The sequence below is a fragment of the Rhineura floridana genome, chromosome 14 (assembly GCF_030035675.1).
Source record: "Rhineura floridana isolate rRhiFlo1 chromosome 14, rRhiFlo1.hap2, whole genome shotgun sequence".
NCBI lineage: Eukaryota > Metazoa > Chordata > Lepidosauria > Squamata > Rhineuridae > Rhineura > Rhineura floridana.
In genome coordinates, this window is record NC_084493.1 from 698,239 (window position 1) to 720,741 (window position 22,503).

At 55.8% G+C, this 22,503-nt stretch overlaps 1 protein-coding gene across 4 annotated transcripts in view; it reads left to right on the top strand.

Moving 5' to 3' along the window:
• Positions 1–22,503, top strand: part of ANPEP (alanyl aminopeptidase, membrane) — a 32,529-nt gene that overhangs the window by 5,819 nt on the left and 4,207 nt on the right. The window contains exons 1-18 of one of the 4 annotated variants that reach the window (XM_061594884.1): positions 4,252–4,729; positions 5,871–6,071; positions 6,394–6,631; positions 8,214–8,993; positions 9,590–9,732; positions 11,821–11,951; positions 12,104–12,230; positions 12,937–13,091; positions 13,427–13,540; positions 14,141–14,284; positions 14,653–14,718; positions 15,507–15,572; positions 18,273–18,445; positions 18,719–18,795; positions 19,328–19,470; positions 20,232–20,287; positions 21,409–21,556; positions 21,912–22,003. In XM_061594884.1, the coding sequence (XP_061450868.1) occupies positions 8,368–8,993; positions 9,590–9,732; positions 11,821–11,951; positions 12,104–12,230; positions 12,937–13,091; positions 13,427–13,540; positions 14,141–14,284; positions 14,653–14,718; positions 15,507–15,572; positions 18,273–18,445; positions 18,719–18,795; positions 19,328–19,470; positions 20,232–20,287; positions 21,409–21,556; positions 21,912–22,003 (2,261 nt within the window). In that variant the 5' untranslated portion in view covers positions 4,252–4,729; positions 5,871–6,071; positions 6,394–6,631; positions 8,214–8,367. Of the gene's footprint in view, positions 1–4,251; positions 4,730–5,870; positions 6,072–6,393; positions 6,632–8,213; positions 8,994–9,589; positions 9,733–11,820; positions 11,952–12,103; positions 12,231–12,936; positions 13,092–13,426; positions 13,541–14,140; positions 14,285–14,652; positions 14,719–15,506; positions 15,573–18,272; positions 18,446–18,718; positions 18,796–19,327; positions 19,471–20,231; positions 20,288–21,408; positions 21,557–21,911; positions 22,004–22,503 lie in introns of those variants that run through there. The other 3 variants (XM_061594885.1, XM_061594886.1, XM_061594887.1) reach the window with 3 other exon arrangements.

Genomic DNA, 22,503 nt, shown 5'->3' on the forward strand with positions numbered 1-22,503 from the left:
GAGCAGGGGAAGCAGGTCACTCTCTGCCCTTGCCCTGAGTCTGCCTTCCTCGACCTTGTGCCTGCGAGAGGCTGTTGGACTCCAGCTCCCATCATCCCTGGCCATTGACTGGGCTAGCTGGGAGGAGGTGGAGTCCAACAACATCTGGAGGGCACCAGGTTGGGGAAGGCTGTCCTACACACTTTCTGGGGAAGAGGAGGTATCAGGCACCCTTCCAACCCCTGTCCTCCTTCCCCGGTACGTGGGCCAGTGCTCTGCCAGCCAAGGGCTACCCGTGCCTTGTCTGTGCACCCTGTCTGGAGGCTCCGGCCCATCCCTTCCAGCTGGCCTTGAGACCTTTCCTGAGACGACAGGGGAGGGGTGAAGGGTTGGAGGTGCTGCCGCCTGGAAGTGGCTCAGGCCTGGGCAGCCTCTTTCTCTTTCTCTGGCCTTTCAGTGCCTAGGAAGAGCTACAGGAAACAAAACTGCCAAGACAGAGTGGTGGTTTCCCTGCCGACATGGCTGGGCAGATAATAGTCTAGCAGGACCTTTGTCTCTTTTTACGATGCCTTTATTGCCCTCAGGAGGGGCCTGCAAGTGCCTCCATGGTGCACCAAGCCTCTGCTCCAGGCATCTCTCTCTTGGTGGCTTCACAACAGATCTTGGGGGCAGGTGCTGCATGCTGTTCACCACCTACTATGACCCATGGATCTTGGGCTACTCAGTCCTTGCTCTGCTCCTTTCAGAACATTTCCTGGCACAGGATCAGGCTCCCCTTTGCTTCCAGGCTGAAACTGGCTCTTGCAGCAGAGTGTGGCGGCAGTGGTGGTGGCAGTAATCCAGCCATGCCCCTTGATCCAGCAGTAGGAGCTGGGTGGGCCTCTTGGGAGGGGCTGGGGTGGCTCAGGAGCCCGACTCCCATGTTGAGCTTTCCGCAGCCTTCTCTCCACAAACTCCCTCCCTGCCATTGAGCTGGTTCTCAGGAGGAGCAAGCTTGCCGGGTGCACAGCTGGGCCAAGCTGCCCACTCCAGCGGTTGCATTCCCACTCCCTCCGGGCAGGGCCTGACGGTGCGACTGAAAAGAAATCGCCTCCATGGAATAGGTTTTCCTCTGGGCTTGGCAGCTGCCCTGGCCCAGCCCCCGGGGGGCCTCTCCGGAAGCCCATAGCCTCAGCCAGGACCACCCGCCTGCTGCCTTCCAGCTTGCCTTAACTCCTTGCCTGCTGTAGGCCGGGAGTTCCCCTCCCCTTCCATGGGGCATCTCTCGCACACACACCCAGGAGGAGGGAGGTTGTGTCATGGCCCCATCAGAGGACTCATCAGACGAGGATGACTCGGGAGTGACAGCAGCAGACCCAGAAGCAGCAGACCCAGAAGGAGAAACGGAGGAACCTCCGGAGAACCCAGCTCCTTCTCCCCCTCAGCTGCAGAGCACCCCAGACACAGCTGAAGCCCTTCAGCCAGACGCAGGCAGTGGACAGGAGACTCCCCCCTCACCTGCAGAACGTAGACAACAGAAGGTCAGGCAGAAGAGGGGCAGGCCTGTCCACTGAAGGCCAAAACGCTGAGGGCTCACACCTGCTGACAAACCTGCTCCTTAAAAGTCAAGCCTTGGCTTCAGCTTGTTGCTGACCACAACGTCAGGCGTGACCACTGTGTGTCTTCCTATCCCCTGAACCTTGACTTGGTCTGATCTCTCGGCAAACTAGACCCGGACCTTCACTGACGTCTCTTCTGGATTTCTGGCTTGGCACGTAAGCTTTGAACGGCCTCTGCCCTTATCTTGCTTCCTCCTTGCTAGCCTGGCAGATTTATAGCCAAGCTGCCGGCTGAGGACTTACGGCCTGGCAATTACCAAGGAATCTCCAGCCCTGCCTGCACCCCCACCGACACTGCTGTCTCAGTGAAGAGCTGACAGGTTGTACCCTGGCTGGGCTCACTCTCCCAGCTGCAGGAGGCTCTCTCTGGCCAGGCAGCCTGCATGGGAAGGGGCAGCACCAGGGATAGCTCTGGGCCAGAGCTTGGAAAAGTTACTTTTTTGAACTACAACTCCCATCAGCCCTATCCAGTGGCCATGCTGTCTGGGGCTGATGGGAATTGTAGTTCCAAAAAGTAACTTTTCCAAGCTCTGCTCTGGGCTCAGTCCTCTTCCTCCACTGTGGGGCCATCAGCCGGTTGCTCTTTCACCTCAAGATGCTTCAATCCAGGGGTGGCAGGCAATGCCCTGTGGGTGAAAAGGGCACCAGCTTCAACATTGAACTCCCCCCATCCTTTCCCTGCCAAGCAGCCCTTTTCAATGAGCCCTTTCCAAGAGGACCCAAGACCCCAGCCCCGCCTCTCATGCTCTGGACTTCAAAGTGAAGGAAGGAGGGGAGAAGGGAGGAGAGAGGAAGGACACCCACCTTTTCCAAAAGCCGTGGGGTGAAGTGACGATGCTGTGTGCGTGTGTGATTTTTGTGTGATCTAACTGGCCACACATTTTGTATGTTGCAGACTGCAGAGGAGTCACTTAGGCAGATCCAACATGAGGGTGACTTGCGAACTGGTGCACTCCAGATGTTTGGGTTGCAACTCCCATTCGCCCCCACATCTTGTCCCCAATGCTGTGTAACATCTGGAGTGTGAGTTTTGGGGCAAAGTGTCATCAGTATGCTGATGACACACAGCTCTGCTTCTCCATACCACCTGCGCCAGGAATGGCTATGCAAGGTTGGACCGTAGTATGGACACAGTGGTGGAGTGGATGAGGGCCAATGAGCTGAGCGTGATCCCTAGGAAGACAGAGGCCCAGTTGGTGGATGGTTCCCATGTCCAGAAGAGTGGCCAGTTGCCTGTTCTGGATGGGGTTGTGCTCTTTCCAAAAGAACAGGCTTAAGAGTTTGGGGGTGCTCCTGGATCCTTCTTTGTCACTGAAGGCTCAGGTAGCCTCAGTGGTTATGAGTGCCTTTTACCAGCTACCAGATCTCTGTCCTCCTCTTCCACAAATATGTCTGCTCTTTTTCAAAAGCCCTTTAAGTCAGTGGCCATAATCTCGTGAATAACGCCTGGCCCAGATCTTTTCCGGGTGCAAGATGCCATGGGCCTGTAGCTATGCCAGCAATAGCCAGAATATGGGGGGGATAAGGAAAAGACTTTTTAAGCTTACTTTGAGGTTCAGCAAAGTGCAAAGCTGTTTTCTGACTGAGCAGTGTTTTGAACTTTCATAATTTTTACAACAGAGTTTTGAAGCAACTCGGCAAAAATAAAATACAACACATGGAAACAATTTAAAAGCAGGGGAAATTTAAAACACTGAGAATACAAAATACGTGATATGCTCATCCAGCAACTGAGATTTGCTACCCACCCCCACTGAAGATGAGTGTCCTGCAAATAAGGAACTGGGAGCCAGAACTGGGAGCCTTCTGCTGGCCAGCCCTGCTTCCTCCAGGGCTCATCCTCCTCCTGCTCAGGGCAGGGTCTGGAAGGAATTTCCAGAGCTTGGAAATTTTACTTTTTTAAACTGCAACTCCCATCAGCCCCAGCCAGCATGGCCACTGGATTGGGCTGATGGGAGTTGTAGTTCAAAAAAGTGACTTTTGCAAGCTCTGGTAATTTCCCTGTGGCCCTCTTCTACTCCCCCACTTCCCTGCCAGGGATGATAGGAAGTTAGGAACCCTTCTGGTCGAGGTCCTCGAAGGAGCTGCTGTGTCCTCCTGAGCAGGAAGCAAATGACCCACCCCTGCCATGCGCGGCACACATCATGTTGAGGCCAGGTACATGCATGTGCGTGCCACTGAAAGCATCCGGCTGTTGGCAACGAGGCCTTGGGAATGGGCTCTCTTGGCTCATTCAGGGGAAGGTCTGGCCACCTTCCCCAGAGTCCCTTGTGGGGCAGATGAGGACTCAGCTCCCCGGGGTCCTAGCGCATCTGAGGGGGCTCCAGTTGCTCCTTCCCAATGATCCAGCCCTCTCGAGCTTTGCATATGGTGTTCCAGTGTTTATGATAACAACAGCCCTGCGAGGCAGACCACGAGCACCCACATTTTACAGAGGGGAAGTTCGCAAGGCTGTACATTCCAGTCCCTGGCAGAAGAACCCCGTAGATCAAAGCGAGCTCTGTGACTTGGCCCCCCCTTGGTGAAGGCCGAGGCCGGGCTGGCGGCACCATGACTCTGAGCAAGGAGAGGAGGGGTTCCTTTCCCCCAGCGCTCTTCGGGCGCCCTGCCGGCTGCTCCAGCACCGGGGCTGCGCCCTCGGAGGCCCTCCGCACCGACGGAGAGGTTTTCCCCCCGAGAGGGGAGCCGGACTCCCAGGCCAGACCTTCGCCGGGGCTTCCAGCACTGACGACGCGCCTCCTCCACCCCCAAATCCTTTCCAGATGTGACGGTTTGACCGCTGGGGGGGAGGAGGCGGGCCTGCTTGCGGTCTCTCGGGTGGTGGGACAGGACGCAAGGCCCGCCGCTGCCGCCGCCTGGCCCGAGGGAGCCGCTCGCCGGGAGGCCGGGGCAGCCCCAGGAGCGGGCGCTTCTCCGCTGGCATCGCCGCCGCACCACTCTCCGAGCCCGGCGCCTGCCTGCCTGTCGCAGGCCCGGCGGCCCGGGGAAGGCACAGCGCAGGGCCCGTGACTTCCTTTTGGGTTTTGCAAAGGACCCCCGCCGCCGCCGCCTGCTCCTGTGCCTGCCTGGGAGAAGAGGGCCGAGGGAGGCCGAGCGGGCTGGGTCAGGGGGAAGCCGCGCTCGGCGGCACGCCTGCGGATGGGCGCAGCTAGGTGGGTAGGCGCAGGGCGCTGGCTCCCGGCTGCGCTCCTTGGTGGAAGGGGGGCGGGCTCTGGTGGCTGGCGGAGGGGGAGGAGGAGGAAGGCGAAGGGGCTCCTGCTCTGGCCAGCGCCTGGCGCGTCTTGGGGCAGGGGGGGCTGGTGCTTACGCGCCCCGGAGCACCTTCCAACCACCCCAAGTCACGCAGCTCGCGGCAGAGCAAGACCCCTTTGGGATGCCGCAGCAGCGTTGCCCCTGGAGCGGCAGGGTGACTTCCTGCAACGTGTTTTCACACGGCCTGGTGCTGCCCTCGGGATGTTTGGGGCGACGGCTCCCATCGCCTCCAGTCCGGAGGGCGCACTGCCTGGGGCTGGCGGGGGCGCTGGTCCAAAAGACCCGGAAGACACCTCATTAGGGAAGGCTGCTCTGACCCCCGAATCTCCTCTCCCAGGCCTCTGGGAGGCATAAGGGGCTTTTAAGCAAACCACCCACCCTGGCTGAGACAGGACTGCCCCCCCCCATGTCCCTGGCAACTTCCACCAGCTCCGGGCCTCATTTTGGCAAAAGCTACTCTCAGGAATGACTGCCTCCCCTCCCGTCCCTTCCCATTCCCCCCTAGCTATAGCCTTTCCTTACCAATATATGTACAAGTAAGGAATGGGTTGTTTTACATCTCACAATCAGATCCTGCCAAATTTTGCAGTGTCACAGGAGCAGGAGATGCCTTCAGTATGCTCCAGGATCACCTCTCATCCAAAACTTCATTTGTGTGTGCGCGTGCAAAAGAAGAATCTTGTGGCACCTTAAAAACTAATTTATTATGGCATAAGCTGTTGTAGACTACAGTCCATCAGATGCATGAAGCATTATCCTAAGTAGCAGGTGGGGGAGGGATTGTGAACAGGGAGGTCAGACAGAAATGGAATGCCGAAAAGTACAGGTGGTGATAATAATGTTACTAATAGTAGCCATTCACAAAAAAAGTTCTTGATAAAACAGGCATTTTGGCATCGGTAAGCCAATTAACACAAACCGTGTTATAAAAACACACCTTTGCCCCAGTTCCATCCACAAGCGATAGCGCTGAAGCTCTTGGTGCACTGTTATTCAGGGGGTTCGTGTTGCAGTCTCCCTTTGAAGCTCCTTCATTCACAGATGGCAGCTTCAAGGCCAGTGATGGACTGTCCTGGAAGGATGAAATGTCCCCCCCCCAAGTGCCCTGCTTTTGGACAGTGCCATTTCTGATGCCGGATGTGTGCCCATTTATCCTTTGGAGTAGAGACTGGCCTCTTTGTCCCACAGAGAATGCAGAAGGGCATTGTTGGCAGATGACGGCATATAAATCTCCATGGGCAGGTGAATCATCCCCTGATGCTGTGAATGACATTATCGGGTCCTGTAAATGTGCTGCCAGAGTAGACATGGGGCGGAGCTGGCATCTGGGCCTGTCGTGGGGGGTGGTCCCTCTGTCCATATCTCTGCTACATGGCCTGTTGCTGGTGAGGAACTGTTTTAGGCTGGGACCTGCCTGCCACCAACAGCAGGCCTGACTCCCAACCCCATGAGAGGGAAGTGGCATTGCCCAGGATGGGCTGTAGATCACTGATGACACATTCAAGGGGTTTTGACTGGGAGCCTTAAGTGACAACAAGTGGCGGTCCACCATTTTGCCTTCTAGGTCTGACTTGTAGTCGATTGTTCCTGGGCGCCAGTCTGGTCTCCTTAATGTGCTTCTTCACTGCATTGGATGGGTCTTGTAGCCTGAGGAATGCCTGATGTCAATTCTTACATTGTGAGTTCCTGTCCAATGAGTCTGAACAGATGCGGTTGTATCATAGGACTACGTTGAGCAGGCAGTGGATGTTGAAGTGTATCCTGGGCAGAAATGGAGTCCTGTAAATACTACGTGCATAGCGGTCAGTGGGCTTCCTATATATGGCAGTCCTTTTACGTTTTCTCTGTAGTGCCACAGCAGTGTCCAGAAGGTGAACCACTTGCGTTGGGCTGCTCTAGGCTTAGGTTCACGGCGGGATGAAAGTTACTGAAGTTCCACCAGAAAAAACAAAATACAAACCATAAAACCATACAATCAAGGCAACATAAGTGCAGCAAAACCAAAACTCATCACCTCCTGAAGTTAGAATACAGATTTAAAAACTGAGAGGCCCCAGCCTGCATGAGTTATCTAAAAGACCTGGGGGGGGGGGTTCACCTGGTGCCACAAAGACCATAAATATGGTGTCAGGTGAGTTTCCTAGGAAGGGTGTTCCATAACTGGGTGCCATTACTGAAAAGGCCTCTCTCCTTGTGGTTGCCCTTCATTGGGTGGGAACACTCGGAGTGGGGTCTAAAAGTGGGGTCTTTTGAGTAGATACATAAGGGAGGAGGTGGCCTTTTGGATATCCTAGTCCCAAGTGTTTAGGACTCTGAAAGTTAAAACCATCACTTTAAATGACCAGAGAGCTTATTCCACTGATGGAATGCAGGCATAGTATTGTCAAACTAACCAGTTCCAGTTAATAGTCAGATAATAATCGAACAAAAATATGCAGCTTGTCCCTAAGACTGTCCTCTATAGATGAGGACTGGAAAGCGATCAATGTAACACCACTTTTTAAAAAGGGATCCGGGCAATTAAACTAAAAGCTGTCATAGGGAAATTGCTGAAAAGCACAGTTAAAGATAGAATTACCAAGCCTATAGAAAACAAGTCTTGAAGAAGAACCAGCATGGTTTCTGCAAGGATAAGTTCTGTCTGACTAATTGTTTCAAGTTCTTGAGGAATGTCAATAGACATATGGAGAGAGGTGCTATGGTAGACAGAGTATACTTTTCGACTTTCAAGAAGAGTTTCCCTCAAGAAAGGGATTGTGAGGAGCTCTGAAAGCATCTTTCCAAACTGGGTGAACGGGCATTAAAATGGCAAATGTGATTCAATATAAGCAAGCATAAAATGGTAAACATTGGGGCAGAAATCCTAACCTTGCGTGCATGCTTATGGGGTCGGAACTGGCAGTGACTGACCAGGAAAAAGATGTTGGGCTTGTGGTAGATGTGACCTGGTGTGCAGCCGGGTGTGGGAAAAACATAAATTCCATGTTAAGGGATTGTTAGGAAAGGGACTGAAAATAAGATTACCAATTTAATAATGCAACCACAATTGGAATACACTGTGCTGTTCTGGTCTCCTCACCTCAAAAAGGATCTTGTAGATTTAGAAAGGTTCAGAAAAGGGCAACTGCTATGATCAAGGGATGGAGCGACTCCCCTATGAGGAAAGGTTGCAGCATTTGGGCCTTTTTACTTTAGGAAAAAGGTGAGTAGGTGGGGAGGGGCACATGACAGAGGTGTATATAAAATTATACCTGATGTGGAGATAGTGGAATGAGCGGGAGGGGAGAGGAATGAATCCACAGGTGAAGGAGTAAGAGGGAAGCAATAGTACTTTGAAGCTGCTGGTGCTCCTAGACACCCAGTTCCGCATTCACTCCCCCACAGGGACCAGGGAAGACATTTTCTCCCCGGTTGGGAAGCATCAGTGACCTTCGCCCACTTCTGGGCTGTTTAATAATTGACTTCTGAACCCAGATCAGCCCGCGTATAAAAGGTCTGCGGGCCCTGGGCTGAGCTCTATCCCTCGGCATCCTCAGCCATGGCCAAAGGCTTCTTCATCAGCAAAGCGCTGGGCATCGTCGGCATCGTCCTTGGGGTAGCCGCTCTGGCCACCATCATCGCCCTTGCGGTTGCCTACGCAGAGGAGAAGCAGAAGGGCAACAGCAACGTGCCCAGCTCTGCGCCCAGCTCTGCGTCCAGCTCTGCACCCAGCTCTGCGCCCAGCTCTGCAGCGGCCTTCACCACGGTCAAGCCAAACAACCCTTGGAACCAGCTGCGGTTGCCCAAGACCCTGAAGCCCGAGCACTACACCGTCACCCTCCAGCCTTTCCTGACCCCCCAAGAGGGCAGCTACGTCTTCGAGGGCAACAGCACCGTCCAGTTTGTGTGCCTGGAGCCCACGGACCTCATCCTCATCCACAGCAAAAAGCTCAACTACACGGAGCAAGGGGGCTTCCTCGTCGCCCTGCGAGCCGTGAATGCCTCCGCAGCACCTGCCATCTTGCGCACCTGGACGCAGGAGGACACCGAGTACCTGGTGGTGCAGCTCCGCGAAAGCCTCCAGCAGAATGCGACCTATGTGCTGGAAAGCACCTTCCGCGGGGAGCTGGCGGGCGATCTGGCTGGCTTCTACCGCAGCGAATATGTGGAGGACGGACAGACCAAGTACGTGGCGCGGGGGCAGGCAGCGGGGGCAGCAGTGAAGGGGGGGGCGCATCCAAGCGGCAGATCTGGCCCGCAGCCCTTGGAAGAGCTTGGGGGGTGGGGAGGTGATGGCCCTTGGAGTGGCAGCAGCGTGTGGAGCTGGGAGGAGTCTGGAGCTGCCCCCCCCGCCTGCTGCAACCCACCTGCCCTCAGGTGAAGATGGCTCGCCCCACCTGGCACCCCCGACGGCTCTGGGGCAACCACACTCCCCTAGAAAGTGCCTGAGGGAGACCCACCCAGACTGGGACACCACAGCGGGGGGAAGGGCTGTTTGACCCTTCCCTTCCCTGCCATTTGTACAGTCGAAAGCTCATTCCTCCCCCACAGCTGTTTTGGTCTCGGAGAGGTGAAAAGCCCAAGCCCTCCCCGTCGCCTCCCCGTCCTCTGTTCAGCTGCTGTTGCCGCTTTATCTGATGGGGAGGGGCCCCATCCTTGGTGCTTGGTTTCCACACCCCGCCCCGTGGCCCTCTTGCACCCCAGGAGGTGCCTCGGGGCTCAGATTCCCTCCTTCCTACTTGGATTGTTCCCAGCACTCTCTGTCCTCCTCTTACCCCCAGGGTGGTGGCCACCACGCAGATGCAGGCAGCCGACGCCCGGAAGGCTTTCCCCTGCTTTGATGAGCCAGCCATGAAGGCCACTTTCTCCGTTGTGTTGATCCACCCGTCTGACCACGTGGCTCTCTCCAACATGCCCGTGAAGAGTAAGAGGGAGGAAGGGGCTCCCCGTGGGTGGCACTGGGTGGAGGTGGGTGGTGGGTGGCAACCCAGCCTCCTCACGACTACGATGATTCTCTCTCTCCCCACCCTCCTCCTCCTCCTCGAGGCATGGACAGAAGCCGAGAGGGAGGAATGTGGGAGAGGAGTGCCAGGCTGGAGGGGAGGAAGGAGCTGGGGGGGTTATGCTCACCATTGGGTGCCTCTTGCTCTCCACAGTTATTGTCGCAGAGTGACAAATTGGGAATGGAGACACTGAGTGAGCCTTTATGTGTTTGAATATTTGCTAAAGATTACACCTTCCCTGCAAATTAGTCATAGACTTTAAGCTTTAAAATAAGAAATAACTACTTTATTCTGGAAGTACATACTTGATAGGAAGGAGTTCTAAGCCTAGTGTTTGCCCTCATGCTTGGAGGAGAGGGAGAGACAAAGCGAAGATGTCTGCTCTCCCTCTCAAGAGAAAGAAGGAGGAGGAGGAGGAGGAGGAGCAGGAAGGAGATGTGGTCAACATCCTCTGCATATCAGTCTAGCAGGAAGGGAGAGTCAGCAGGAGCTCAAAGGACAGGTATTAGCCTAGCAATCAGGAGGTCTCCTCTCTGGCTACCCTTTTAGCCCCATGCAGCCTAAACCCACGAGTTGGAGTTGAACCACATATTTCAACAGTTATTGGATGCTGCTCCCATTGTGCCCAGTCTGGAGCCAGGGTGTGCTTTGTGTGTCCGTGTGTGGGAACTCTGTGACCACTGGCACAAGCTAGTGGTTTCCCAGATATGTGGTTTCAAGAGGAACTAAGCCAGTTTTATTTACCTGGCCTGTTCACTCAAACTGCATTGGGATTGGGACTCTTGATCTCCACAAACTGCTGCCCAAACTAAGGGGACCTGGAGCCGAATGGGGTAGTTTTTGGGCCCTGCATTTGGGTAAGATCAGCAAAAGGCCCAGCCGTGACAAGGCCCAAGGGGAGGAGGCTGTAGCTGTTTCCACTCCAGCAGACAAAGCCAACTCCAGCCTGGAGAGTAAAACGCTCACCAGGTGGAGGCGTCTCTCCTGGGTTTCATTGGCAAGGCCACGGCTAATGCAGCCCAATCTGGGTTTTGCTAATGTTGGTGGCTGATTTTGTGCCCACCTGGTGCTCTCCTCACGTGGCAGCTCCGAGGCCCTGTTCTGAGACGGGTTAGAGAGGTGCCTGTCACCTTAAGGAAAAATGCAGGTGAGATGGAAGCCCTTCCAGCCTTCCTGCGTACCCAGAGGAGGAGGCACGAGGGAAGAAGTTGGGGCCTCTTGAAGACCACATGGAGGGATGTGGTCACCTCCCTCTCCCTGGCTGATGTGGACCCAGCAGGAAACAGGCTGCCACCCTAGTCAGAGGCAGTATGTTTCTGAAAACCAGTTGCTGGAAGCCTCAGGAGGAGAGAGTGTTCTTGCACTCAGGTCCTGCTTGTGGGCTTCCCCCAGGCACCTGGTTGGCCACTGTGAGAACAGGATGCTGGACTACATGGGCCACTGGCCTGATCCAGCAGGCTCTTCTTATGTTCTTATGTTCTAAACAGGCTGCATTTGCCCCATGCACTTAAAGCACCCCCAGATAATCCTGGGAGCTGTAGTTTACCCCTTGTTAGCTTCAATTCCCAGCACCCTTGACAAACTACAGTCACCAGGATTCTTTGAGGTGTGTGTGCGTGTGGGGGGGAAATGTGCCCTCAAATCTGGGAAGGACCTTGTAGTTCTGAGGCACCGGGACTAGTAGCTTGGCAGAGCCATGTAAACCACCTCACCAAAGCCTTAAGCAGGCTGGGCAAATCTCAGGCAAGGTGGAGAGACCCCTGAGATGACGGCGTGCCCCCTTTTCCCTGCTCCAGCCAGAATGTGGGAGTGTCTGCAGTGGCTTAAGGTCTGACGGCCCAGGAGACCCCCGCCCCGCCACACTCTGTCGTTTGGTTGAGAGCTGGGGGGCTCTGCAGGTGGGAGTGAGTGAATGGGGAGTGGATGGGAGCTGCCGAGTGGAGGAAGAATGCCTGGCTGGGCCAGAGCGTTGGCGCCGGGCAGGTTCAGTGCCTCTTCCCTCCCTGCAGGCACCACACAGCTGGACGGGCAGGCCTGGAACCGGACCGAGTTTGAGCCAACCGTCAGGATGTCCACCTACTTGCTCGCCTTCATTGTCAGCCAGTTCGACTTCGTGGAGGACCACCAGGGAGACACCTTGGTGAGGAGGAGGCAGGCAGGGGCTCGGGGTGCCCTCTTTCTGGAGAGCGTGAGGGGCTCCCTTGCCTGGAGGGTGGCTGGGCCTTGCTCGCCCGGTGTGGCATTCGGAGCCCCAGCCTCCCTTGCTCAGCCGTGCCTGTCACCCCCTTTCAGATCCGGATCTGGGGCCGCCCCAATGCCATTGCCGAGGGCCAGGGGGACTATGCCCTCAACGTCACTGGGCCCATCCTCCGTTTCTTTGAGAAGCACTACAACACGTCATACCCGCTGAGCAAGTCAGGTTGGTGAGGAGGGAGGGCAGGGGGACCTGCTGCGGGGTCTGGGTCAGGCGGAGAAACCCTTCCCAAGGGAGGTGGAAGGAGCCCGCGTGGTTCCTCTTGCTGGTTCTGCAGGAGAGCCTCTTCCTCCTCCGACATTGTCATTTCCACGGGCAACACTTAGAACAGCCTGGGGCCACCTGGATGCTTTGGACTACAACTCCCATCATCCCCAGTCAGGGGATGGCCATGCTGGCTGGGGGTGATGGGAGGCAGCGTGCTTCTGAAAAGCAGTTGCTGGAAACTACAGGAGTGATGCTTTTGCACGCGGGTCCTGTTTGTGGGCTGCTTCCTGTTGGGCCATCTGGTTGGTCATTGAAGAGAACAGGACAGGCTGGACTAGATGGGCTCCCCATTCGCCTGATCCGGCGGCCAGGCTCTTCTGCTGTTCTTGTGAGGTGTAGAGCAAGACATTGGGGGCACCAGGTTGGGGAATCCTGACTTAGAACCACATTTGAACTCTCTGTGGCTGAATGCAATGTAAACTTGAATTTACAGCTGCCCCTTCTGCTATTCACAGCACCTTCATGCCGTTCACGAATTCGGCAGTGTTTTTCCAGCAGTGCTTGTGAGAGACACTTGTTGGATGAGAGCAGGCTCCCAGCAGCTTAAGGCAGTGGAGTCCCTGCGAATGGTCCTGCTTGTGCTAATGCGAAATGCTCTCCTCAGACCAGGTTGCCCTCCCAGACTTCAATGCCGGCGCCATGGAGAACTGGGGGCTGGTGACGTATCGCGAGAACTCGCTGCTCTTCGACTCGCAGTTCTCCTCCATTGGGAACAAAGAGCGGGTGGTAACGGTCATCGCTCATGAACTTGCCCACCAGGTACTCTGTTTGGGGTCCCCTCAAATCAAGCAGGGAGGGTCCCGCTCATGGGCGTTCTGTTGGGGCCCCCTGCTGGCCACTGTGAGGGCCGGTTGCAGGACTCGAGGGGGCCCCTTTGGCCTGGCCCAGCTGCTGCAGGGCTCATGAGGTCCTGCAAGGGGTTGCCAACCGACTGACCCTCTTTGCTCTCACTGGGCATTTTCTGAAGCCCCCTTCCACCCCAGGCGGTGAGGCGTTAATTCAGATTATTGGCTGAAGACTTGACATGCTCTGCACCAGTGGGTGCTTTGGGGGAGGCTTTCTGGTGGACTGACTTCCTTTCTTCATCCCCCCAGTGGTTTGGGAACCTCGTGACCCTCCGTTGGTGGAATGACCTGTGGCTGAACGAGGGCTTTGCCTCGTATGTGGAATATCTTGGGGCAGACGCAGCTGAGCCCACATGGAATATAGTAAGTTGCCCTTGGGAGAAGGAGCCAGGCTGAGTGGGGCCAGGCAGCACTGGGGAATAACCTGTCTCCTGCCCGGAGTCTTCCTGAGGCAACCTGGGCTCTGCAAAGGGAGCCGGCCAAGGGAGAGCACAAGCTAGTCTGGTTTGGAAGCCCCTGCCCTCCCCTCTCATGGCCACAACTTCTGCCCTCCCATTCGGTCCCCGGACATTATTTCTCTGAACGGGCTGAGAAAGTCCTTCTGGTTTCCCCACAAAACTATACTTTTCATGGATTCTGAGAATCAAGCTGGCTTACAACAGACCTCTGCAAAGGCAGAGAGTGGGGGGAAATGCGTGCCTCTCCCTTGTGTTATGATAGTGGTGTGGTTGCCACTGGTGGTGCGGGGGTCTAAAAGTGGGCTGTGGGCTTCGACTTGGGGCACATGCTCAGCTGCAAAGCCAGCTTTGGCCAGTCACTGCCCCTCAGCACAGTCTTCTCTCACAGGGGCTGTTGTGGGGGTCAGAAGGGATCCCTCCAACGTAGGCCACCCTGTGTCCTTTGGCGGAGGAAGGGCAGGGTGCCTTTGGACAGGCTGTGAGATTTTGGGGAACTGATTTGCAGAAAGACCTGATGGTGACAAACGACATGTACCGTGTGATGGCCATTGACGCACTGGCTTCCTCTCACCCGCTGTCCTTCCGCGAAGACGAGATCAACACCCCAGCTCAGATCAGCGAAGTCTTTGATGCCATTGCCTACAGCAAGGTGAGAGTGAATTGGGGTGGGTGGGTGCTTGTCTCTCCCCCGCCCCCTTAACTCATGTGGGAATGGAGCAACATTGGCCACAGAGAACTAAACTGGGAAGAGTGCCCCCTCCCTCGCTGTTTCAAAGGCCCCCATGAGCTGGGCAGCCAAAGCTCCGATTGGCAGGGATTCTTCCTCCAGTGGAGCCGAGGCAGTGAGCTGCTCTACTGAGTCTCAGGGCCTTATCCATGCCTGTGCTTGCTTTTGCTTTTGTTTAACACCTGGAGAGCCCTTTGGGATTTTTATCTGGGTGTCAAATGCAGGTGGCTGGGTGGGTGTTTAGGGAGTCCTGTCATCACCCCCTTCCCAGCTCTTTTCTCTCTCCACAGGGGGCATCTGTGCTGCGGATGCTGTCGGAGTTCCTCACTGAGGACCGGTTTAAAAGAGGCCTGCAGGTAAGGCCTGCCTTGGCAGGGACAGGGTCATTCCTGATGACACCCTCTCCCCCACCCCGTTTGGCTGGTGCTTTCCCAGACCCTTTGCCACTGGGTGGGTGCGTGGAGGAACATTCCCACCTCTTTTGACGAATCCGGCAGGAGCAGAGGGTCCAAGGAAGGGCGTTCTGGGTCCTGATCCCAATGGGGAGCACAGAGGTGGGCACCCAGGCTGGCATAATGGCTTGGGAGGGGGAGCTGTCCTCCTCTGCTGACTCCAAGGTGCACCTATCTTCTCCAACTTGGTGCCCTCAAGGTGTTTTGGATTACAACCCTGTCAGCTGCAGCATCGTATGGCCATGCTGGCTGGTGCTGATGGGAGCTGAAGTCAAAAACATCTGGAGGGTGCCACGTTGGAGAAGGGATATGTCTGTGTTCAGAGAGAAGGCAGTCTGCAAGCTCCTTGAAGCAAAGACCATTCTCTTTGCCCCATAAACGACGGGGCGGGGGGCACCAGTTTCCTGATAGGAGTGACCAGGAATATCTGGTTGCATTGTTGTGTCCACTTGTGGATGTATAGCTGTGTTGCTTCGGGGTGACCACCTGCCAAGATTCTGACTCGCCTGGCCTCCCACTGGACACTGTAGCCCTCAAGTCCCAGGCTGATGTGCATCTGTGGGCTGACGCAACTTCTACTGTGCTCACCCTCACCTTGAGCACCAGCCTATCCAGAACGTCACAGGATCAAAAGCAAGGTGGCTTTGCAAGAGCTCAGCTGCTGCCTCACTTGAATGTCATTATGTCCACAGTCATACCTTCACACCTTCGCTTATGGAAACACTGTCTACGATGACCTCTGGAATCACCTGCAAATGGTATGTCCCGAAGCCCAATCTGACTCTCCCACCAGGAGAAACCCCCTCCCATCAATCAAAAGCTTTGGCCTCCACCCCAGTTGCTGCTTCTGGCCAGGCAGCAGATGGGGGCCTGCTCTCTCAGCTGGTGGCTGTGGGGCGTGTGGTGGTGATGGTGAGCCTTCCCCCATGGGGGCAGGGAGGCTTGCATGGGCCCCTAACCCTCTTGAGTCCCAGGTGGACTTTGGTTTGTACAGCATGCTTGTTGCCTATGCAAGCGTGTTAAACACAGTGCCTGCTAGAGGGACCTGCCCTCCATGAATTTTCTAGCCCTTTTTAAAATGCCCACTCTTGTTAATAAGAGTACATTGGGTGTTTTTCAGCCTTTAGCAGAGAAGGCCAACTGTTGTTCTCGTGACTCGTTACTGGAACCCTTTAAAACATCTGGAAACTGTGAGCACACGCAGACACAGGCACACACCCTCCTTGGCCAAATCCCTTTCCCCGGGACTTCCTGTAGCCTTTTCTCCCAGGGTTGCTCAGTTCTGTATCACGGCCTTCCCAACCTTCGGGTCCCCAGATGTTGCTGGACTACAATCCCCATCATTCCTGATCGTAGGCCATGTTGGCTGCAGGGGGGAGGGGAGTGGTAGCCTAGCAATATGTGGGGCCCCAACGGTTGGGAGAGGCTGAAGCCAGCCAGCCTGCCCATCCCCAGCCCTTCCATCTGTCCTGGGCGCTTCCCACTTGCAGTGGCACCGGTTTTAGCAGAAGAACAAGACCCACAGGTTCTCTACCAAGGGGGGCCAAAGTCCTCACCTCAGTGTCACTTTCTGCTTTGTTCTTCCATCATGTCCCCACCTGCGACCTTCGCTCCTCCAGGGCCACCGCCCTCCGCCTCCTGCTCCCTCAGCTGGCTCTGCCTTCTCTCTCTCTCTCTCTCTCTCTCTCTCTCTCTCTCACTGGAACTCCCTCCTAGATCATCTGCCTGGTGCCACCTCTCTCTTCCTTCACATCTCCCCACAAAGGGCACCTCTTCCATCAGGCCTTCAGCTTCACAGCCTAACTGGCCTCTTCTCCACCCACAAGGAGCCTCAGTGAGTGTGACCTGCCTCTTAATCTATCCTTGCTCTTCTCCTCTCCCTCCCCTCCCCTCCCCTCTGGCCTCTCTCACCATTGAATGCAAGCTCCTCGGGGCAGAGACTTCCTTCCTTCCTTCCTTCCTTCCTTCCTTCCTTCCTTCCTTCCTTCCTTCTTGTGATAATGCTGAACAAGTAAGTGGGCCCTGCACTAGGTCTTGGAACAGCTTCACTCCCGGGGGTTGCAGAGTGAGAGAGCCTTCGGGTGTGTGCGTTGTTCTTGGCGCCCTTTGCTTTTGGCATGTGCCCAAAGGCTTCAGCAGCAGCCCTGATCCCTTTCCTTCTGCCTCTGTGCGCATAAGAACATGGGAAGCTGCCTTATGCCGAGTCAGACCAGTGGTCCCTCCAGCTCAGGCTTGCCCACACTGACTGGCAGCTGCTTGCCCGGGTTCCAGGTAGGGAGCCCCTCCCAGCCCTATCTGGAGATGCTGCCACTGGGGATTGAACCCGGGACCTTCCGCATGCCAGGCAGGGGCTCTGGAGTGGTGCCCCTTCTCTGGCAGGTCTGCATCCACCGCAAGCAGGCCGGTGCCTTGTCAGGGGCTCCTACAGAGAGGAGCCCAGTTCTGGAGGGCCAGCTGGGCACCGCTTGGCGTCCCTGATGTGGCTTCTAGGCTGCTTGGCAAGGAAGGCAGGGAGGAGGAGGTTGCCTTCTCCCGTGGGGGCAATTTAGCACAGCCTTTGCCAACCAGGCGCCCTCCAGAAGTTTTGGATTACAACTCCCATCAGTCCCAGGCAGTGTGGCTGCATTGCCTATCCTATCCTGGCTGTGCTGGTTGGGGCTGATGGGAGTTGTAATCCAAAACATCTGGAGGGCATTACGTTGGCAAAGGCTGATTTAGGGGTTGAACAATATTGGACTTGTGAGGAACAAATCTTTGAGAGGTTGCTGCTATTCCCTTCGTTTTGACCCTCCCCAGCCTGCTCCCAATACATGCTTATTTATTTTTATTTATTTATTGCATTTATATGCCGCCTTTCTCTTCATGATAGAAACCCAAGGCGGCTTCCATATATGGTTCCCGGGCGGTCTCCCATCCTGGCACTGAGCAGACCTGACCCTGCCTAGCTTCAGGAGGGCACTGGCCTCATGTGCCTTCAGACCATAGCCTGGGACCACCCTTCCCAACTTTTATTTGGGAGGGGTCAGTCCCTTATGGGAGTGGGCCAATGCCTCGGTGGAAGTCACCCTAAATTACGCCCAGAACATCCCTGCCCCCATCTACTGGCCCAGTTGCTTTTACTGAGGAAGAGGACATGGGTGGACCTGAGTGGGTCTAAGCCAGCCTCCTTGGTCCTTGTTGGGGAAGCCAGAGGAGGCTACTCCCAGGCTGTCCATCCATAGCTGTAGGGGCCAAACCACTCTGCAAGGCTGGAAGTCTCCGTCCTAGAAGGGCTCCTCGAAGCCGGAGCAACACAGAGGATGGGTGACTCTGGAGCCAGAACTGAATGCATTGCTCTGACTTTGTCTGACCAAGTGGGTCATATGTTTGGTAGCCTTTAAGGTGCTGCAAGACTCCCTGATGGTTTCTGCTATGACTAACCTCTCCCTGCCCCACTAACACCTTGCCTACCTTTGCAGGCAGTAGACAAGGACAGCTTCCAACTCCCAAGCACTATCAAGGACATCATGGACCGCTGGACCTTGCAGATGGGCTTCCCGGTGCTGAGTGTGGACACCGTTACTGGGCGCGTCACTCAGAAGCATTTCCTGCTGGACCCTGGGACTCCTGTTGAGCGACCCTCAGAATTCAAGTAAGTGGGGAGCCCTGACCCATGGGCTCCATGGAAAGGCCAGATCTAGACAGGCTCAGAGTTCAGGCTGGATGTACACAGAGACTCAATGGGAGGGAGGGAGGGAGGGAGGTGTCTCAGAGCATCTTGGCCATTTGACCTTCCTGGCTTCTTCATCATGCTCCTGGGCCAGCTCTTTCCTTCTCCTTAGAGGCCACCAGCATCTTTTGCTGGAGCAGGACGAGGGAGGGCACCCCTGCCTCCACCTGTCTGTCTGACTGTCTCTTTCTGCAGCTACACCTGGATCGTCCCTGTCTCCTGGCTGAAATCGGATAACACAGCAGGCTCCTATTGGCTCACAGACACAACAGGTGCTCTCCAGTTGGGCCATCTTTTTTACTCTTTGGGAAGTCGCTGAGATTGTTATATTATTATGATAATTAATAGTAGATCTTTCTGGATGTATAATACTTGGTCACACCAGCCCTGTGAGGTAGTAGCTTGCTTGAGGCCTTCTAAGGAGTTCCCTGGTCACTCTGTGGCTGCTCTGTGACATTACACTGTAGGGAGAACAGGGACAGCACGCTGGGTGGGTGCAAGGCAGGAGTGGAGGGCTTGTCTTCTCTCCCGCTCCCCCCAATCGCCATCAGCAAAAGGGAAAGTCATCCCTGTCTCCCAGCTGGCCTTTGCAGGTCTGTCCCCCCCCTTGCATTCATCTCATTGGGTGGGGCACCTTGGGGTGAACTCGGTCCATCTTTCTGGCCATCTCGCTTGAAATTACGGCTTGCTGCTGTGCTGTGAATTGGGATGGGAAGCCCACCTTGGCACTGGAAGGGGGGGTGGAGAACAGCATCCCTGGCGCATCTTTTGTGCACTAAAGGTCGTCCCTTTTCCTTTTTGCAGCTGTGAACCATAACTTCTCTACTACTTCTGCTGCTCCTCCCCTGTGGCTGCTCCTCAACATTAACGTCACAGGCTATTTCCGGGTGAACTACGACCCGGGAAATTGGAATCGGCTCTTGGGGCAGCTGCAGAGCAACCATGAGGTAGCCAGCCTGACCACCTCAGGCCTCGCCCTTTGCTTCATGCTGCCTCTTGGGCGCTCCTCCCTCTGCCTGGAACGTCTCTCTCCTCTCTGGGCTACTTGCTTAACTTCCAAGTCCCTTTCAGGGGGACCCCGCTGGCCTATTTACTTGTTTTTCTTCTGCTGTTCACCTGAAAAAAGCTCCGGAGCACCTCACAGCAACCAGGAGTAACCCTGTCCTTGCTGTCTGCCTTGCACTCTAAGAGACATGGCATGAAAGGAAAGGGTTTGGGAAGGAGGGAGGGAGAAAAAACAAGCAGAAGCAAACGGAGGCCCCATTCCCCCTGCCCACAAACAGGAGAGGGAAGTAAGCTCCCTGCACCTGCTCCTTCTCTGGCCAGCAAACGAGGCCAGGTGGTCTCCCCCTTGCTTGTGAGCATCCCTCTCCAGCCCACACTTGTGCCAGTGGCTGGCCCCTCCCTTCATCCCTCACTGGGCAGTTTCTGACAGACTGGAAGCCCCAGTCAGGATTGGCCCACTCCTCTGAACCAGCAGGAAAGGCCAGGCCGCCTTCAGCAGTCCCTGCCTTGATCACTGGCAGCCATTTGTGGCCTCAGACAGATGCCACACGAGGCTCCTCTGTGATGTGACTTGGCCTGGGCTTGCCTGACCGCCCCCCTGCACCCCACCACCCTTGGCTGGCCATCTGCACCAGCCTCTCTCCTGCTCTGACCCTGCCTGTCTCCACCGCCATGCTGACCAGCAGTCCCGACTGTTTTCCAGAGCATCCCAATTCTCAACCGCGCTCAACTGATCGAGGACGCCTTCAACCTGGCCAGGTGAGAATCTTGGCTACCTCCCAGCTCCCCCTGATCTCCCCCTCCCGTGCCCCCCTCTCCATACTTTCTCTTTTGCCTCTACAAGCCACACCTGCGTCCAAACGCTCTCTGGTGGAGCATGGAGATATTGCAGCGTACTTGCACTGCCTGGATGCAACAGCGTCTGTGGTTGCAGCTCTCAGATGACCTGCTTGGTCCTCACTGGGCTGGCCTCTGGAGCCAGTGAGCCAGGATGGGGCTGATACATGGAGTAGGCGAGATAGTAGGGAGGACCCACCAAGGCTTGACTGCTGCTCATGTGTGAAATGGAGATGGCTCGTGAGCTCAAGGCTGCCTGGGAACTTTCCTCAAATCCCCAACTTGCAAGAATCTGCTTGGTTCCTCAGTAGTAACTGCAAGGCACATTGCACATGCTCAGGAGTGTGACTTGTCCCTGGGCCAGCCTTCCTTGACCTGATGCCTCCAGATGTTTTGGAGAAGGGTCACAGCTCAGTGGTGGAGCATCTGCCTGGCACACAGAAGGTCCCAGGTTCAATCCCTGTTGACGTCTCCAGGGAGGGCTGGGAGGGACCCCTGCCTGAAATCATGGAGAGCCACTGCTGCCAGTCAGGGAAGACAATACTGAGCTTCCCACATTCCTAAGGATTAGGTGCATTGCCAGACTGTCGCTATTTTTGAGTGGGATTCAGTCACATCCTGGAAAACTCTGGTTGCACAATTATAATGGATGGGGAGGTCTTGCGCAACAAGCCCTCTTGCCCCAAAGATCGGACTTCTTGCGGTAAGGAAAGTGACAAGGAAAATGCGCTGGAAAGGGTGGGATGGTCCTATCTTTGGCTTGAAGCCATCCAACCTCCCCACAACAAATCAGGATGAAGGGTCAGTGAACAGGTCACCCAGAAGCAGCCTCTGGCTGCCATCAGCCCAGCCAGCATGACTCTCCAAAACATCTGGAGGGCTCCAGGTTGCGCAAAGATTAAGAATGGTGGGGAGGAGGGCCATGGGGGCAGCCTCTGGCCTTGGTGGCCTTAAACACAGGGCTGCTTAGCAGGAAAGGGGAAGGGAGGACACCCCATCTGCTTCACACTTGCCCTCGGCTCAGAGCACTCTCAAACTTCCAGGGCGAAGGAGATCAGCACAGACCTGGCCCTGAACACCACGCTCTACCTGGCCAACGAGACAGACTACCTGCCCTGGGACACGGCTCTCAGCAACTTGGGCTACTTCAGGCTCATGTTTGACCGCAGTGAAGTCTTTGGGCCCATGAAGGTGCGCTCTTGGTATTGGAGGGCTGGGTGGGGCCAGGAAGCAAGGTGAGAGGGTGCCACTTCTGCACCCTCTGAGAGATTTCCTGGCGTTTCCTTTGCCCCCCGCAAATGGTGAAGGGAGTTCCCAGCAGATGGTGCCAATCTGAGCCAAAAGGAGGTTGGGGCAGGCATCAGACTTCAGCCTGTCTCTCTTGCGGAGAAGGCTTGTTGTATGCATGTACGTGTTGTTGCATTTCTGCCCCACCTTTTCCCCACGGAGCTCAAGGTGGTGCACCTGCCTCTCCCCCTTCTCGTTTAATCCCCACATTAAAGTGATGGCAGATGAAATGCCCCTGTCTTCTCCCCTTCCTCTGCAGAAATACATCCAGAAGCAGGTCACTCCCCTCTTCAATCATCTTAAGAGCACCACGGCTAACTGGACTAAAACCCCGGACGGCCTGATGAACCAGTGAGTCTCCGTGGGACACGCAGGGAGGGGGAAATGGAGCAGGGCAGTGGGGGAGCTGAGTGGGGTTGACAGCTGGCCTGGTTTTGGTGAGATAGATCTCCAAGCAAGGGGAGCAGTTTTGGCTGTTCTTCCTGGCTAACCTCCAGCTCCTCCCCTCACTTTCCCCATAGAGGCAGCGTGTTCCCTTTCTGAACAGAGCACCAGCTCAGGGGGAAGCCTCCTGCTCCTCCTTCTATCTCTGAGATTGGACGTGGGGAGGGGGGAGATCAGAAAACAAGTCCCTGCCCCAAAAATCCACCGTGGCAGGGAAAGGCAGAGGCTTGTTCCACTTACTTTTCCTAGCAGGTGATGCTCCAAGCTGCAAACTCCCCCCCCCCCGCATCCCCAGCTTCAGACTGCAGTGTGCAGCTTGGGTAGCAACCCAGTAAGGAGAGCAGGGGAGTGCTGCCTACGAGTTCTGTGAGCCGGGGGGGGGGGCTGTACGTCCACACGTGTGCTCT